This window comes from Eurosta solidaginis, chromosome 5 (assembly GCF_040869045.1).
Source record: "Eurosta solidaginis isolate ZX-2024a chromosome 5, ASM4086904v1, whole genome shotgun sequence".
In the NCBI taxonomy this organism is placed as follows: domain Eukaryota; kingdom Metazoa; phylum Arthropoda; class Insecta; order Diptera; family Tephritidae; genus Eurosta; species Eurosta solidaginis.
The window spans coordinates 118095205-118111376 of record NC_090323.1 but is presented as its reverse complement, the minus strand read 5'-3'; the positions used below and the strand labels follow the sequence as shown (position 1 = coordinate 118111376).

General features: G+C 36.3%; 1 protein-coding gene and 1 pseudogene across 18 annotated transcripts in view; both read right to left on the bottom strand.

The window, feature by feature from the left end:
* LOC137253031 (alpha-tubulin N-acetyltransferase 1-like) overlaps positions 1-16172 on the bottom strand; it is a 783286-nt gene that overhangs the window by 518110 nt on the left and 249004 nt on the right. For 4 of the 18 annotated variants that reach the window (XM_067789276.1, XM_067789275.1, XM_067789277.1 and 1 more), the window contains one exon: positions 554-663. The exons of the other annotated variants lie outside the window; for them this stretch is intronic. In XM_067789276.1, coding sequence (XP_067645377.1) covers positions 554-555 — 2 coding nt within the window. In that variant the 5' untranslated portion in view covers positions 556-663. The remainder of the gene's footprint in view (positions 1-553; positions 664-16172) is intronic. 18 annotated transcript variants of the gene reach the window in all.
* On the bottom strand, positions 10675-10768 carry LOC137234096 (U6 spliceosomal RNA; annotated as a pseudogene).

Sequence of the window (16172 nt, the reverse complement as noted above, 5' to 3'; positions counted from 1 at the left end):
CTATCATGCGTGCAGTACTGGGCCAATAGTAATGGTCTTTGCATTAATGCTAATAAATCGTTCTTATTACCTATTTCTAAGAAAAGGGTCGTCGATGTACTAACTCCTACTATATGCATTGGTAATTCTGCTCTAAAACTGTTACTAAAATCACGAATCTGGGTTTCGTAATTAACTCAAACCTAACTTGTGTTAACCATATCAACTCTGTCGTTGGTAAAGTGTATGGTACATTGCGCAATCTGAGGCAATCTGCACCGTTTACGCCTCCTCATATTAGAAGAAAGCTTGCCGTACAGCTTATGTTGCCAAAAATAACCTACTCTGAGCTAGTTTACAACAAATTAGATTCGTGCTCTGCACATAAAATTGAGATTGCCTTTAATCAGGTAACTCGCTACGTATTTGGGTTACGCAGGTTCGATTATATTTCTGCGTGGCGGTCTCAACTCTTAGGATGTGACATATTTGCCTATCAGAAGGCTAGAAGTGTAATCTTCTTGTTCGGGTTGATTTCTACTAAATCGCCACCGTACTTATATGAAAAACTCACATTTGCTAGATCTCTCAGGTCATGTAGTATAGTTGTAGCCAGCTTCAATTTTGTTGTCTCTACAAGGATGTTTTTCGTCAACACCATTCGTATATGGAACTCAATCCCAGCTGCAATAAGGAACAATGTAAACCAAAGCAATTATAAGCGCATTTTTTTCAATTATTTCTCTACACATTAATCTTAATCTGACCATTTTGTTTTTTCTTTGTTTTTTTTCTTTTTTACTCAATTTTTTCCTAAGTCGTTTACTTTGAGTATAGTTTTAATTAAATGTCTTTATGATGTCTACTATATCTACCTATATTTTATATCACTACTACTGTACTTTGTATAACATCATTAACTTAGGTTAACTTTAGTAATACTTGTATCCCTTTTTATTCCAACATTTTATTCAATCTTGTTAAATACATATCCATGACACTGTTTGTTGTACTATAAAAGATATATTATCTTACTGTACTAATGTAATTTCTAATAAATGAATGAATGAATGAATGAATAAGCCCAGTCATGATAATTTGACACCGGCTTCGTACTCATTGGATTCAGTTAAAGCTAACACTTGTCATTCCAATTAATTTTAAAGTAATAGAAACTACACCTGCTATGTGCTGCTACAATAACAAGATGTGCTATGTCAGTGGGCAGCTACCCACATATTATTTTCTCAAAAGAAATGCTGACGATAAGTCTGCTATTTGTGAATGCCGTACAAAACATTAAGACAAACAAAACGACATGTTGAATTGCAGTAAACAACTGTGGCAAGAGCGGATGCGCTGGCAGAGGCAATGACGGCAGCGCAGCAACGACAGAAATAGTAGATAGGGTAGCAGTAAGTTAGAGCAGGGTAGAATAGAGATCAGCAAATTATGGTGTTTATGGTTTTGGTTGGCTTGATAATTTAATTAAAAATTGTAAGTTACTCTTTGGCAGACTCGTGTTAACTGTTCGTTAAACCGGCTACTACTAAGTATTAGTAGGAATAAATATCTAAAAAAAAAAAAATCGTTTTATTTAAAAGGATTTACTGGCGCCCAGCGTGGGGTCACGGGAAAAAATATCCTTATAAAAGGATCAACATTAATTGAACGAAAAAATCTTCATAAGAAGACGTTTGTTTAACGTGGCCGCGATACTCATAGAATCCGGTTGGTTAATAGCACATTTCGCGAGCTAATACGTCAAGGAGTCAAAACTCCAACTCGATTTAACAAAGAAAAAGAAACGGGTTAACAGCTGCCAAATAAATTTGAAATAATAAAGTTCTCATAAGGAGAATAATTAAATTATAACTTAGGCTTTGCACGTCACGCAGAGACGTTGTCATCGTGGGATACGAGCAATTGCTGTTACGCTGCCTTGGGACTAAGATGATAAGAATTAGATTAAATACGTAAGTAGAGTGTTCAGCAGAAAGTGAGACGATTTTCTTGGCGCTATAGAAGTGATCTATAAATTTTAGTTCGGTTTGAAAAATTTACAAACAAGTTTTAAAAGAATAAAAATAATCCCAAAGAAGTAATCTAAAAATTTTTGCTCAATTTAACAAATTGGTATAATTCGATTGATTGACAAAAAAGGTTGTGCTCACTTGGTTTGCCTGGTTGAAAAGGGGGGCCAATACCGTCTTGCAGATCCTTGCTGAGGGCATAATCGGAGTTTTATTTTTCTTTTGTTTGATTGAATTGATTTTGTGTTGTTCTCTTTTTTGAGTTTTTTGTGTGTTGTTGTGCTTGTGAGTGATTGACCATGGGCTTAGCAACTGTGCAGGCTTTAATGACGGCGGCCATAAAGGCTGCTAGTGAAGAAGCGAAGGGAGACTTTCAGGGAACTATTGAAATACTTACTAACAGACTTGCGGCTTTGGAAACGACCCCAGCTGCAGTTGTAGAATATTCACCTGCAACAATTACAGGAAACGTCCAGTGCGATGAGTCACTCGACGTCATAAAGTCACTTCCTGAATTTAACGGGACGCAGTCACGATACGTGTCGTGGAGGAACGCAGCCCAAGCTGCGTACAAATTATATGAAGCCTATGACGGCAGTTCTCGTCACTATCAGGCGGTGGCTATAATCAGGAATAAGGTTACCGAGGCAGCCATGCTGTCCTTGCATCCCTTAATACTGTTTTAAATTTTAAGGCGATTATCGCCAGGCTGGACTTTACATACTCTGACAAGAGACCAGTCCATATGATTGAACAGGAAATGTCGACATTAAGACAGGGTGGCAAAAATATTTTACAGTTCTATGACGACGTGGAACGGAAATTAACACTTCTTGTAAATAAAACAGTGATGTAGTTAACGTAAATTCTGAACTTATAAGCACCTTGAATCAAAAGTATCGGCAGGACGCACTGCGTGTGTTTATTTCGGGACTTAACAGACCTTTATGTGATGTTTTGTTTTCCTCGAGGCCTACTGACATGCCTGCGGCTTTAGCAAGGTCTTCATTTGCCCAATCCTTCTGCAATAGGAGTGAACGAGCTTTGAGGACTTTGCAGCGGACAGCTCAGCACAATACCCAAAATTATCCGCAATATCGGAGAAGCGAAGTAGGACATCAGGATGTAGTGGTGCCGATGGAGGTTGATCCTACCCTTTCACACTATAGGCAAAACGGGCAACCGCCGCGTAAACCGATTCAATCGGGACCTACCGCGGGTAGCCTGCCCCAAAGAAATCCTTTTAATTCTTACAGGACCCAGGGGGCACTAAGAAATGGTGAGGGATCTCAAAAGAGGAGAGTTGAAAGCGATAGGACGTAACCAAAGCAGCAGCGTGTAAATCAGCTGGGAGCGCTTGAATATGGGGATGAGGAGCAAGCTTGTGACGATGATTTGCCTGTTGGCCAAAACGTGGATGGCGAAAATAATATACATTTCGAGGACTCCTACTTAGACCAACCAACGGACGACATTAATTTTTTGGACAAGGTCCCTTCTGCCCTACGTCAGCAGATCGTTCGCAGGAGGGGAACTAAAATTTTTGATAGATACAGGTGCCGCGAAAAATTACGTTAGGAATTTGGATTTTCTTAAGGGGATCAAGAGATCAGAGAAGCCCTTCCTTGTGAACTCAATGCATGGAACAGGCGAAATCAAACATAAATGCACTATACATTTCTTTGGAAAAAATTCGCAATTTTACATTCGGCCATCCTTGCGGACTTTTGTTGGCATCATAGGGTTCGATTTCCTCAGGGATATAGGCGCAGATTTGGACATGAGGAACGGGGTTATCCACTATGACGGTAAAACCGAAACCCTCAGACATTTCCCTTGTGACGACGTGAATGCGATACAACACAATAGTATTCGTGAGGATCGAATCTCAACACTAATAAGGGAGTGTTCGGCAGCTTTTGCAACCCCAAATGAATCGCTTCCCTATAATACAAAGATAGTAGGGACCATAAGAATAACTAATGACGACCCTGTCTATTCCAGAGCATACCCGTATCCAATGGCTTCAGCTGACTTCGTCAACGGGGAAATATCTGATCTTCTCCGTAATGGCATAATAAGACCTTCACGGTCGCCTTATAATAATCCAATATGGGTCGTTGGAATGAAGGGGATTACCGCATCGGGTGAGAAAAAGATGCGTCCGGTTAATGAATGACAAGTACCCGATTCCCGATACCTCGGTCATCTTGGCTAATCTGGGAAGGTCATCCTTGTTTACCACTCTTGTTCTGAAATCCGGGTTTCACCAGATAAAAGTTGCTGAACGAGACAGGGGAAAAACCGCCTTTTCAGTTAATAATGGAAAGTACGAGTTCTGTCGTCTTCCATTCGGTCTTAAGAACGCGCCCAGTATTTTTCAGCGGGCAATTGATGACGTTCTGCGAGAGTAGATTGGCAAATGCTGCCACGTTTACTTCGAAGACGTCATTATCTTCTCCAAAAACGAGGAACAGCATGTGGTTGATGTTAAGCGCATTCTTGGAAAGCTTTATGAAGCACACGTGCGAGTTTCGCTTGAAAAATCCAAGTTCATGAAGGATGAGGTAGATTTTTTTGGATTTACTGTTTCTGGTGAGGGAACAACCGTTTGACGTTGACGTGTTTGGACGTGTTTTGTTAGCTTCGTATAATTATTTATATTAATGCACAAACAAGTTTTTCCTATTAGTTTTAATTTAACAAAGTAATCTTGTGTTAATAAACCACATCAAACAAAACAAAATAAAAGGAAAGATAGTGAATTTATTAACTTTTTTACAAGTGGCGGGAGGGAAGGCAAAATGCCGCCCTCTAAGTGTAAAGAATGCATGGTGAAAATGTTACAAATAGACGATTCTATTCCATGTTCAGGAGGCTGTGGCAGCTTTTTCTGCATTAAATATAGTAATATGAAAAGACAGGAAATCAAATTGCTGAGTGAAAACGCAAATATTAAGTGGTTTTGTAATCAGTGCACATTATGTGATACAAATACGAAATTTATTGAAATCAAACATTTGATAGAAAATTGCGATCAAAACAAAATCGGAAAGAGAGAAATGAAAGACATAATTGAAGAAGCCTTGTTTAATAAGATTCAACATCTGAAAACTAGTCTGATTACAGATTTCAACTCATTGCTTGAGCATAATGTGGAAATTAAAATTTGCCAAATGAAGAAAGATATATTAATAGAGCTATCGAAAACATTAGAAAATAATAACGAAAAAATAAACACTACTCTACAAAATGCCAATAGCAAAAACAATAACAATAAAGTTACATATACTGAAGCTGTAGCAGAAAAGGAAAAGTTATTAAAAGATAAAGCAAAGAAAAATAAACATACAAAAGAATAATTAAAAACAGTGATAGAGCCAACCGAATGTCATGTCACGGGAGTGAAAGAAATAAACAACGGAGGGATTGTAGTTCAATGCAAGAATAAAGAGTCATACGAACTACTGCAGAAGAAAATAGCGGAACAAATTGGAAAAGAGTTCGAGGCAGAGAAAACTAAAGATAAGAGAGAAATGAAGAAAATATTTAAAGTGATTGGTTTAACAGAGAGACTAAGCAGTGAGCGCTTAGTAGAATGCATTACGAAACAGAATAGTATATGTGAGGGTAAAGAGATTTTTGAGAACTATAGTCGTAGAGAAGAATGTTTTAATGCACTTGTTGAAACAGATGCAGAGACGTTTGAAAATATTTTGCACCAAAAGAGAATAAATATAGAGTGGGACTCTTGCATTACCATTGAGTACGTAAGAGTATTTAGATGCTTTAAATGTTTAGGTTTTAATCATAAGGCTGTTGAATGCATTAACAAAAAAGCATGTAGTAAATGTGCAGGAAATCATGACTTAAAAGATTGCTCATCAAGGTATTACATTTAATTACGAGGTCCATGATATAAATACAAGGCAGAGAAATAATTTTAAATTGCCAAATTATAAAACAGAATCGGAACAAAATAGTCTTTTTTACAAAGGGTTGAAATACTTCAACGAACTACCTGAATATATAAAAAATTGTGATAGAAACTTATTTAGCAGCCGGTTGTATGACTACACCAAATCTAGGCCGATTAAATGATATAGTCGTTGAGATTTAAATGCATTAGTGATACATGTGTCATAATTAAAATTTTTTCTTTAATTTAAAAATTTAGATTAAGTACACATGTTAATTAATGCAATCATATTTTTATGTTTTGAACTAGGCTCTTGGAGTCGTAATAAATAAATAAATATATATAATATAATATATAAAAACCTGTCCAGACAAAGTGCAGGACATTATCAAGTATGAAACTCCTAAAACACTTCGTGCCTTACGGTCATTCCTCGGACTCTCTGGGTACTACCGACGGTTTGTTAAGGATTATGCGGCAATCGTTAAACCGCTAACTAGATATCTTCGAGGGGAAAACAGAAATGTTAGTGCCAGTCGTCCTAAAAATGTCCATATTCAGTTGGACGAAGATGCGTTAAAAGCCTTAAGGAAATTCTCGCTTCAGAGGATGTTCTCTTACTGTACCCTGATTTTGAGAAGCAATTTGACTTAACAACGGATGGTTCTTCGCATGCATTGGGTGCAGTACTCTCACAAGGAGGTCACCCTATAACCATGATTTCCCGTACTCTCCGCCACGGAAGAAAATTACGCTACGAATGAGCGTGAACTGTTAGCAATAGTATGGTCGCTTCAAAAATTGAGAAATTATCTATGGCGTTAAACAGCTCAATATCTACACAGACCACCAGCCCCTTACTTTTGCTATATCAGACAAGGATCCAAATGCGAAACTGAAGCGTTGGCGAGCGTTTGTGGAGGAGTTTTTCCCCAAATTTTTTTACAAGCCAGGGAGGGACAATGTTGTGGTGGATGCGCTAACGCGTCAATATATTAACGATTTGCAGGATTCAGGCTCCTCTACGGGTGATACTGTACATAGCGAAGAGTTACTCACTAAAACTATTCCCACGATACAGAATCCTATTAACTGCTTTAAAAATCAAATAATTATTGAGGAGGGTAATTCGCCCTCTAAGACTTTGAAAATTATGTTTAGGACTCAGATGCGACACCACATAATTTATAATGACAGAAAAGAATTGTTGAGAACCTTGGGGAGCTGCATTAATTTTAGTACTGTCAATGGGCACAGTACTGGCACAGATTCAGGACGAGATTTTGTCAAGATTTCCATCTGTTAAATTCCGCCATACAACGAAACAGGTGATAGACGTCACAAACGGCGACGATCAAAGGGAGATACTGGAAACAGAATATAACAGAGCCCACCGCTCCGTGAAAGAGAATCAGCAACAGATCTTGAAGGAGTATTACTTTCCAAAGTTACAGTGTAGACTAAAGGAGTTGGTTCTTAACTGTAAAGTGTGCCGGGAGGCTAAATACCAACGACACCCGCCAAATCCAAAGATAGGCAAGACGCCTATACCACAGTACCCTGGTGAGATTCGCCACCTTGTCATTTACGCGACGGATAAGAAGCACTTCCTCACATGCATTGTAGAAAGGTCCCTAACGCAATTAAAACAAAGAAGACTTCACTGCTTGAATTATGAATGTCGAATTTTCTTTATTCAAATAATGCAGCCTATTTATATTAGATTATTCTAAACATATTCTTACATATCTATTTACATTTAAGCTTACATACTTACATACATAACTACCTTAAACATACATACTTACATACCTACATACTACTCGGCACAAAATATGTACCTACATATATGAGCTGCAAATTTATGGGAAATGCTAACCTTGCAAGTTGCAGGAATGCAAATTGCTGGGATTCAAATTCGTTTGGTTGTGTGTTGTACACGTCTGTTTATTAATGGCTGTGTCAGCATTAATTCTCAAATGCATTTTTATGTGTTGATGAACATTTAGACTATTTTTGTAGCAGGTTAGAATATTAGACTGATTTAAATATTTTGGATTAAATTGAATTGTTGGCTGCTTACACTACATCTCCCTTTTTTTTAGAATGCTTATGCATTTGGGGAATGCATGAGTATTCTATTTTTGTAAATTAATTCTACTTTTGTATTTTAATGTTTGTAGGTTGAACATCTTCTTATTCTACTAATTTAAGTCTATTTTTGTGTATTTTTATTTGCCTATTCTCTATGTTACTACTAAATTTTTGCTTATCCTCATTTCCTATTCTAGATGGGATTAAGGTGTCATAATTTTTATTATTAGTATTTTCTTCTTCATCGATTTCTTCTACCTTATAGGGGATTAATGTAAAATTATTGTTTTCATCGATGTTTACTACTCTAAAGGGTATTACTAAAATAATTTTTCCTATTGATATCTTTTTTTTTTGTTTTTTTTTTTTCAAGTTATTAATAAAATTATTTTCCTATCGGTATTTTATACTCTGCAGGTTTATAGAATTATTTTTCTTATTGATACTTTCTATTCCACAGGTCATCAATAAAATTATTTTTCTATTCTACAGGGTTATTAATGGAATTATTTTTCCTATTGATAATTTCTATTCGGCGGGTCATTAATAAAATTATTTTTCTATTCTACAGGGCCCTATATATCTACTATCTAGCTTACCTAGGTATAAAGGATCCTATTATCTAAAATTATAGCCTTTCTAAAAGGCGAGGTTATCCTAGACGAAACAGGTCTAACCTATATTTATATTTTTTTAAAAAATAATGAAGATAAATGATTTAGTATATCCTATCGACTAAATATAGGAGATTTAGTTTTCCTTACCTTGATTATTTCTATTAAGCAAAGCTTTTGCATTGTTATTAAAATTAAAACGTATAGAATAAGATGATGGTTACAGTCATCATTGGGTGAAAATTGACATTGTTTTAAAAAGCGGGATCTTTGAGCGCATGATATACAGTAGATTGGTTAAATTCAGTTGCTGCTAGAGCAAGAAGTAGTTATATAGTGATAAGTGGTTGAACCAATGGGTACAGTGGATGCAAAAATTTTTTATATCTTTTCTTATACCATTTTTCATATTTTCCAGCAATATTTTTATTAGATCTTATGTGTTATTCGATTTTCTGAGTGGCCTTTACAGATGGGATCGTCATGATATTTATGAAGAATTTCTATAATTTTTGTCGACATTTGTCACATGCATAACTTCTGGGGTTAATGCAAATATTAGATCTTCGAGAACTTGGGTACCTATTTTATTTTTAAATATGCTTACTCGAGTTATCATTGTTCTTGACCAATTTGTCTCCTAAGGGACAACTGTTTTTTCTCTTACAAGTCCTAGATTGCCGGCATTTTTAAGCCTGGTTGAATATTGTCCTAAGTCAATAACTTCCTCAACAACCTGTTGCTTGTATTAAGCTACAATTTTTCTATCCTTTTGGATGAAAGCGAGGGTGACATGTCTAATTGCAAATTTATTTATTAAGCGCTTTATTTATAATAAGGTTCTCTTTGTGACTTTTTATTTTCTTTATTCTGGCTGGTTTTGAAGTTTCCGATCTTGTGGTAACTTTAGGTATTTTGCATATTTCCACTAACGTAAGGTTTTTAGTCAAGCATTATCTTGCGAAAGGTTTGTGGTATCAATCTTCTACTTTGACAGCTACTACTGTGAATTAGCAAATTCATGAACTTAGACAGTTCTAATGAAGCTGTCTTAATAAATTCTTCTATTGAGTGAGGCATTTTGCATTGATTCATTTGTAATATTTACTGTTCTTATTGAAATTGTGTTGAATTTAGGGGATTTAGGGTGCTAAATTTGAATATTATATCAATAACGCGATTCCGCAGGTTGAAACTGCTAGCCAAACATCTGAAATGTTTGGGTTAATTTTTGGCTCTGGTTCAGCTGGTGGTTTATATTTTAATATTCTATCCTCTGATGTTTCAGAGTTTCTTTTTCCTACCTCATAACCAGCTATGGGGTTAATTTTTGTCCACGAAGACATTTTAAAGAGATGATATGATTGAAAGAGAAAATTAAAGACAATTTAGAAATTTATTCCTGTTTCTTTGGGGGTGATGGAAAAATGCTAATTTATGCTTATTTCTTTGTTTTTTATGTTTATTATATTAAGCATTCCTTTTGACTTTTATTGTTTTTTCCTTATTTAGTTAGCATTATAAAAGGTTTATTTCTAAAAATGTTTGTTCTTGAGGAAAAATATGTTCAACTTAACATATTTGACATTTCTAATTTTTCTTACAAAATCTTCTAAAAAAATTTTTTTTTCAAATGATGAATAGTTAAATACAGTTTATTTTTTCTTGTTTTATTATTAAAAATTAATTCCTATGCTATTTTTTTTTCATTTTGTTTTCTCTTTTTGTATTTTGGTAAAACATCAGTAAACATTTCAAAAAAAAATTTTTTTTTCACATTTAAGGAGTTTTATGAAAACGACCTAAACACTTGATTTTCATTTTGTATGTCCTTTTCTGGGAACATAACTCAATAAGTAGTAAAAAAAAATTTTTTTTTTACAGCAAAAATATAATTTTTGCTTGTCAATAGGCAGCCGCTAGGTTGCCCGAATATTTTTTTTTTTTTAAATAATGGTTAAAGAAATGACTTCATACTTAAGCTAGTGTATTTATTAAACTTATAATTATCATGCTCCTCTTGTTTATCACCATTGAAAATGTGGTACGCTTCACGAGTTCAGTGTCATTCTTACTCTGGGGCTATGCTAATATCGTTCCAATTTTAATGTATTTTCCGTTGAAGTAATTGCCACAATATGCTAATCTTCGTGTATTTTCCGTTGAAGTAATTGCCACAATATGCTAATCTTCGTGTATTTTCCGTTGAAGTAATTGCCACAATATGCTAATCTTCGTGTATTTTCCGTTGACGTAATTGCCACAATATGCTAATCTTCGTGTATTTTCCGTTGAAGTAATTGCCTCAATTTTTATTATTGGTGCCCGACTTTAACACCTTCTCTTTTTTTCTTTTTACAAGGCTTAGGCTGTAATCAGCCAGAAAAATCCTGCCGGCTATGACGTTAGGCTGAAAAATCAGCCAGTAGCATCATAGGCAGGATCGCCATGTAGAAAGGTCCCTAACGCAATTAAAACAAAGAAGACTTCACTGCTTGAATTATGAATGTCGAATTTTCTTTATTCAAATAATTCAGCCTATTTATATTAGATTATTCTAAACATATTCTTAAATATCTATTTACATTTAAGCTTACATACTTACATACACAACTACCTTAAACATACATACTTACATACCTACATAGTACTCGGCACAAAATATGTACCTACATATATGAGCTGCAAATTTATGGGAAATGCTAACCTTGCAAGTTGCAGGAATGCAAATTGCTGGGATTCAAATTCGTTTGGTTGTGTGTTGTACACGTCTGTTTATTAATGGCTGTGTCAGCATTAATTCTCAAATGCATTTTTATGTGTTGATGAACATTTAGACTATTTTTGCAGCAGGTTAGAATATTAGACTGATTTAAATATTTTGGATTAAATTGAATTGTTGGTTGCTTACACTACAGCATTGATAAGTTTTCAAAGTTCGCCGTGGTTTCACCAATTGCCTCTAGATCAATAGTGGACATAAATGAACCAATTATACAGATTCTTAACTTCTTTAAAAACACCAAGATCATAGTTTCGGACAATGAAAAGTCCTTTAATTCACAACCGATAAAATCATTGTTTAGGGACCATATTTCGGTGACCGTGTTTACAACTCCCCCACACCATAGCACTACTAATGGGCAAGTCGAGAGGTTTCATAGCACACTAACAGAGATTGCAAGGTGCACTAAACTTACTCAGGGACTACACGATACCGTGGATTTGGTTCTGCTTGCTGCATCCAAATATAATAGGTCGGTTCACTCAGTTATAGGGCAAAGACCTATAGATGTAGTTCACTCTATTCCGCAGCAATTGCGGGAAGAAATTGTCAGCAAAATCACGAAGGCACAAACACTTGAGTTGAAAAGGTTGAATAGATGTAGGAAGTTAAAGACATACCAACCTGGGGACAAGGTGTTTGTAAAGACCAACAAAAGGGTTGGAAATAAGCTGACAAAGCTGTACTTGGAGGGCATTGTTGAGCGGGACTTGGTAGCCACTGTCATGATTGGTGGGAGAAGAGTTTACAAAGCAAACTTGAGGTAACGAATTTCCTTTTCATCACTTCATTTCTCCCAGATACTTGGTATTGATGTGTGTTGCCTGGGCACGGGCGAAGATATTTAATTATACCAACTCACATTTTGCGCTGATTTCTGTGGGAAAGGTTGCTGTTTACGGTCGGTACGAAATTTTGATACACAGAACTAACTTGACAAATTATGAAGCCATAGCATCCGTCACGGAGGGACTGATTGCACAGTACCCATTTTCTCCTGCAAAAAAATTGCTTCAGGAATACGCCAATCAAATTCTTGCTTTGCTAGAGACTCTTAAAACCCATCATCGGTATTCGCGTGGTATTAACATCTTGGGCACCACAATTAAGTATATCGCTGGGACACCTGACTTCGACGATTTTAATGAGGTAGCGATTAAAGAACGTGAACTTATAGAGTCTAACGAACGACAGATTGCAATTAACTTACAGCTCCAGGCAAGAATAAATAATCTAACACTAACGATAAATCATTTGTTGAAAATAACGAGGGAAACAGTTGTGGATACAGGTCATTTGTTTGGCTTGGCCACGGCAAGGAACAGGGCGGTGCTGGCAGACCTCACCAACATTGTTCATTCGGTAACGTTGGGAGGAGACAATATAATCAACCCTATTATTTTGGATATCGAAGACACTAAAACATTGCTATTTGCTGAACACTTTGCTAACGTCACTATAAGTGACATTTTAACAGCCTCTAAACTTAGAATATTGCAAGATAATAATAACATTTATTTTCTAATTAAATATCCTAAAATTTGCAAAGTTTGTAGAAAAGTAAGGCTTTGCCCGTAATTCATGATAAAAAGATAATTCAGTTAGAAACAGAAATAGCAGCGCATTGCAACGCCGACTACCAACCTCTTACATGCTGCAAAAATGCCACAAATCTAGCATTCTTCCGACCACTTGTTTCAGCATCATGCGTGGATCAGTTACTAAATCGAAATTCAGCTCAGTGCAAAACCACTTCAGCGGACCACATCGCCGCTGTCAAGGAAACTGACTATGGCTTAATAGTGATAGAAGTCACCGAGGGAACAAACCCGGGAGTCACTATAAGAGGAACTTTTGTGATAATGTTTGAAGGGAACGTCAGTATAAATGGCACAAATTTTGTAAACTGGAAAATGGTGGTACAATCACGGCACGAGGCCCCTCCGGCAACAACGATCATGTTTACGGACCATGCAAGAACACTATCTTTTCCATATCTTGAGGAGGTTCATGCCAGAAACTTGAAACACATCTCATCATTGCAACATGAAATCGCAACAAAGCACCTGATATCAGTCACTTCATTGGGTGTAGTTGCAACTGCCATTGTGAGTGTGCTAATGGCTTACCTTTGGTCCAAACGACAGCGAAAATTGGCCATTGTTGAGGTAATAAGAAACACAGGAACTTCCACCCCGTCCGATGTATAATTGGCTGCCGAGGACGGCCGCTTTTAAAAGGGGGAGTAGTTAACACCGGCTACGTGATTGTGCACGAAAACTTGCATAAATTCCAATCAACAAAAAAATATCAACAATAAGCCCAGTCATGATAATTTGACACCGGCTTCGTACTCATTGGATTCAGTTAAAGCTAACACTTGTCATTCCAACTAATTTTAAAGTAATAGAAACTGCACCTGCTATGTGCTGCTACAATAACAAGATGTGCTATGTCAGTGGGCAGCTACCCACACATTATTTTCTCACAAGAAATGCTGACTATAAGTCTGCTATTTGTGAATGCCGTACAAAACATTAAGACAAACAAGACGACATCTTGAATTGCAGTAAACAACTGTGGCAATAGCGGATGCGCTGGCAGAGGCAATGACGGCAGCGCAGCAACGACAGAAATAGTAGATAGGGTAGCAGTAAGTTAGAGCAGGGTAGAATAGAGATCAGTAAATGATGGTGTTTGTGGTTTTGGTTGACTTGATAATTTAACTGAAAATTGTAAGTTACTCTTTGGCAGACTCGCGACTTTAACTGTTCGTTAAACCGGCTACTACTAAGTATTAGTAGGAATAAATATCTAAAAAATAAAAAAATCGTTTTATTTAAAAGGATTTACTTATATGTAGATGTATGTCTTTCCCGTCCCGATTCTTTCCAGCGATTGCTAACACTCTAAAACTCTTTCAGATGCTGTGCTATTCGAGATTATTGCCTTAATTCCTGCTTGGCAGTCAATATAAAAGTTAACACGGCTGCAGTCAAAGCTTGGTAAAGTATCGGGGAAAAATATCGAGGTAAAGTATCGATACTTTACTCATTACTTCGAAGAAAGCATCGAGTATGAAATACTCGAGTATTTTTTAGAAAAGTATCGATACTACTCAGTACTCGTATCGTTCCATCACTATTAGTGCTGCCTTCTTCCTCTAAGGCAGGCATGCTTAACGAACGAAACGATATCATTTCGTTACGATAATCAACGCTAATAAACGAAACGAAGTCACTTCGTTTCGTTTATTAACGTTAAGATCGTCAAATTAACGTTAATTTGTCGTTCTTAACGTTAATAAACGAAACGAAATGACTTCGTTTCGTTTATTAACGTTGATTATCGTAACGAAATGATATCGTTTCGTTCGTTAAGCATGCCTGCTCTAAGGCCAGGTTTTTCAGTAGTTTGTTGAACTAAGATTAAACTAAGTTTGCTTAAACTCCACTTAAACTACTGAGCAGTTTTTCGGTCACAGTTTAAGGCCGCCTTTGGGGTATGCTTTTCGGCGGCAACATTGGTTTTTTTATTACCTAGATAACTTGTAGATACGGCAACAGCTGGATTTTGTTTACCCAACAAACATGGAAAAAAATTCTCTAGCGAAATTATATATATAGTACCGGAAGCGATATCCAACATAATTTTTTAATTATTCTTAAACCATATAGATCATAAGTTGATATCCAACTTCCTTCTCCAATCACTATCCAACCTTTGAGAAATTTTGTAAAAGTAAAAGTTTTCGAGTTGATCTCCAACGTCATTAATATTTTCCAATTAATATCCTAGTTTCGAGAGATCTTGAAAGATGCACAGTTCTCAGATGAATATTCAACAAATTTCTCCAGTTGATATCCTACATTGGATATCGAGTTGAGGCGAAGTTGAAAAGGATCTCCAAGGTGGTACCACCAAAGCAAATAGCTATCTATTGTGAGAAATAAACACCTAATTGATAGCAGTAATGAGGCGTAAGTAATCAAAAATAAATTATATAGGCAACCGCCGTGGTGTGATGGTAGCGTGCTCCGCCTACCACACCGAAGATTCTGGGTTCACGCCCCGGGCAAAGCAACATCAAAGTTTAGAAACAAGATTTTTCAATTAGTAGCAGTGTTTGGAAAGCACTCCGTTTGTATTTCTGCCATGAAAAGTTCTCAGTGAAAACTTATCTGCCTTGCAGATGCCGTTCGGAGTCGGCATAAAACAAGTAGGTTCCGTCCCGCCAATTTGTAGGAAAAATTAAAAGGAGCACGACGCAAATTGGAAGAGAAGCTCGGCCTAAAACCTATTCGGAGGTTAGCGTGTCACATTTATATATTTTTTTAATTATACATATATATCTCATTTTATTTTCGTGAAAATACTGTAGTACGGAATCTTGCATTTGAGTCCAGTTAGAGAACCACAAGTTGTTAATTAAATTTTTTCAACTTATGTGATAGCATTTTTGCTTTATAATAAATTCCCTATTTTGCTGAGTACGCTATGATTCTCCAGTTGAGCCACTGTTTCGAAACAACTCTTGAGATTTTAAAAGTATGCCTAGTTATCAACATGAGCTCTAATGGTACTCAAGCCCAAATGCTTCTTGGGTATATTCGACGCCATTTCGAACGAACGCAAATAACTGATAGGTTAACTAGAGTTTAACCCTGCCAGATCGGCCGCTTAAGCTCAGCTCAAACTTCAGTTAAAGTAGACTGAAAACTGTAGAATAAGTTTAAACATAGTTTAAC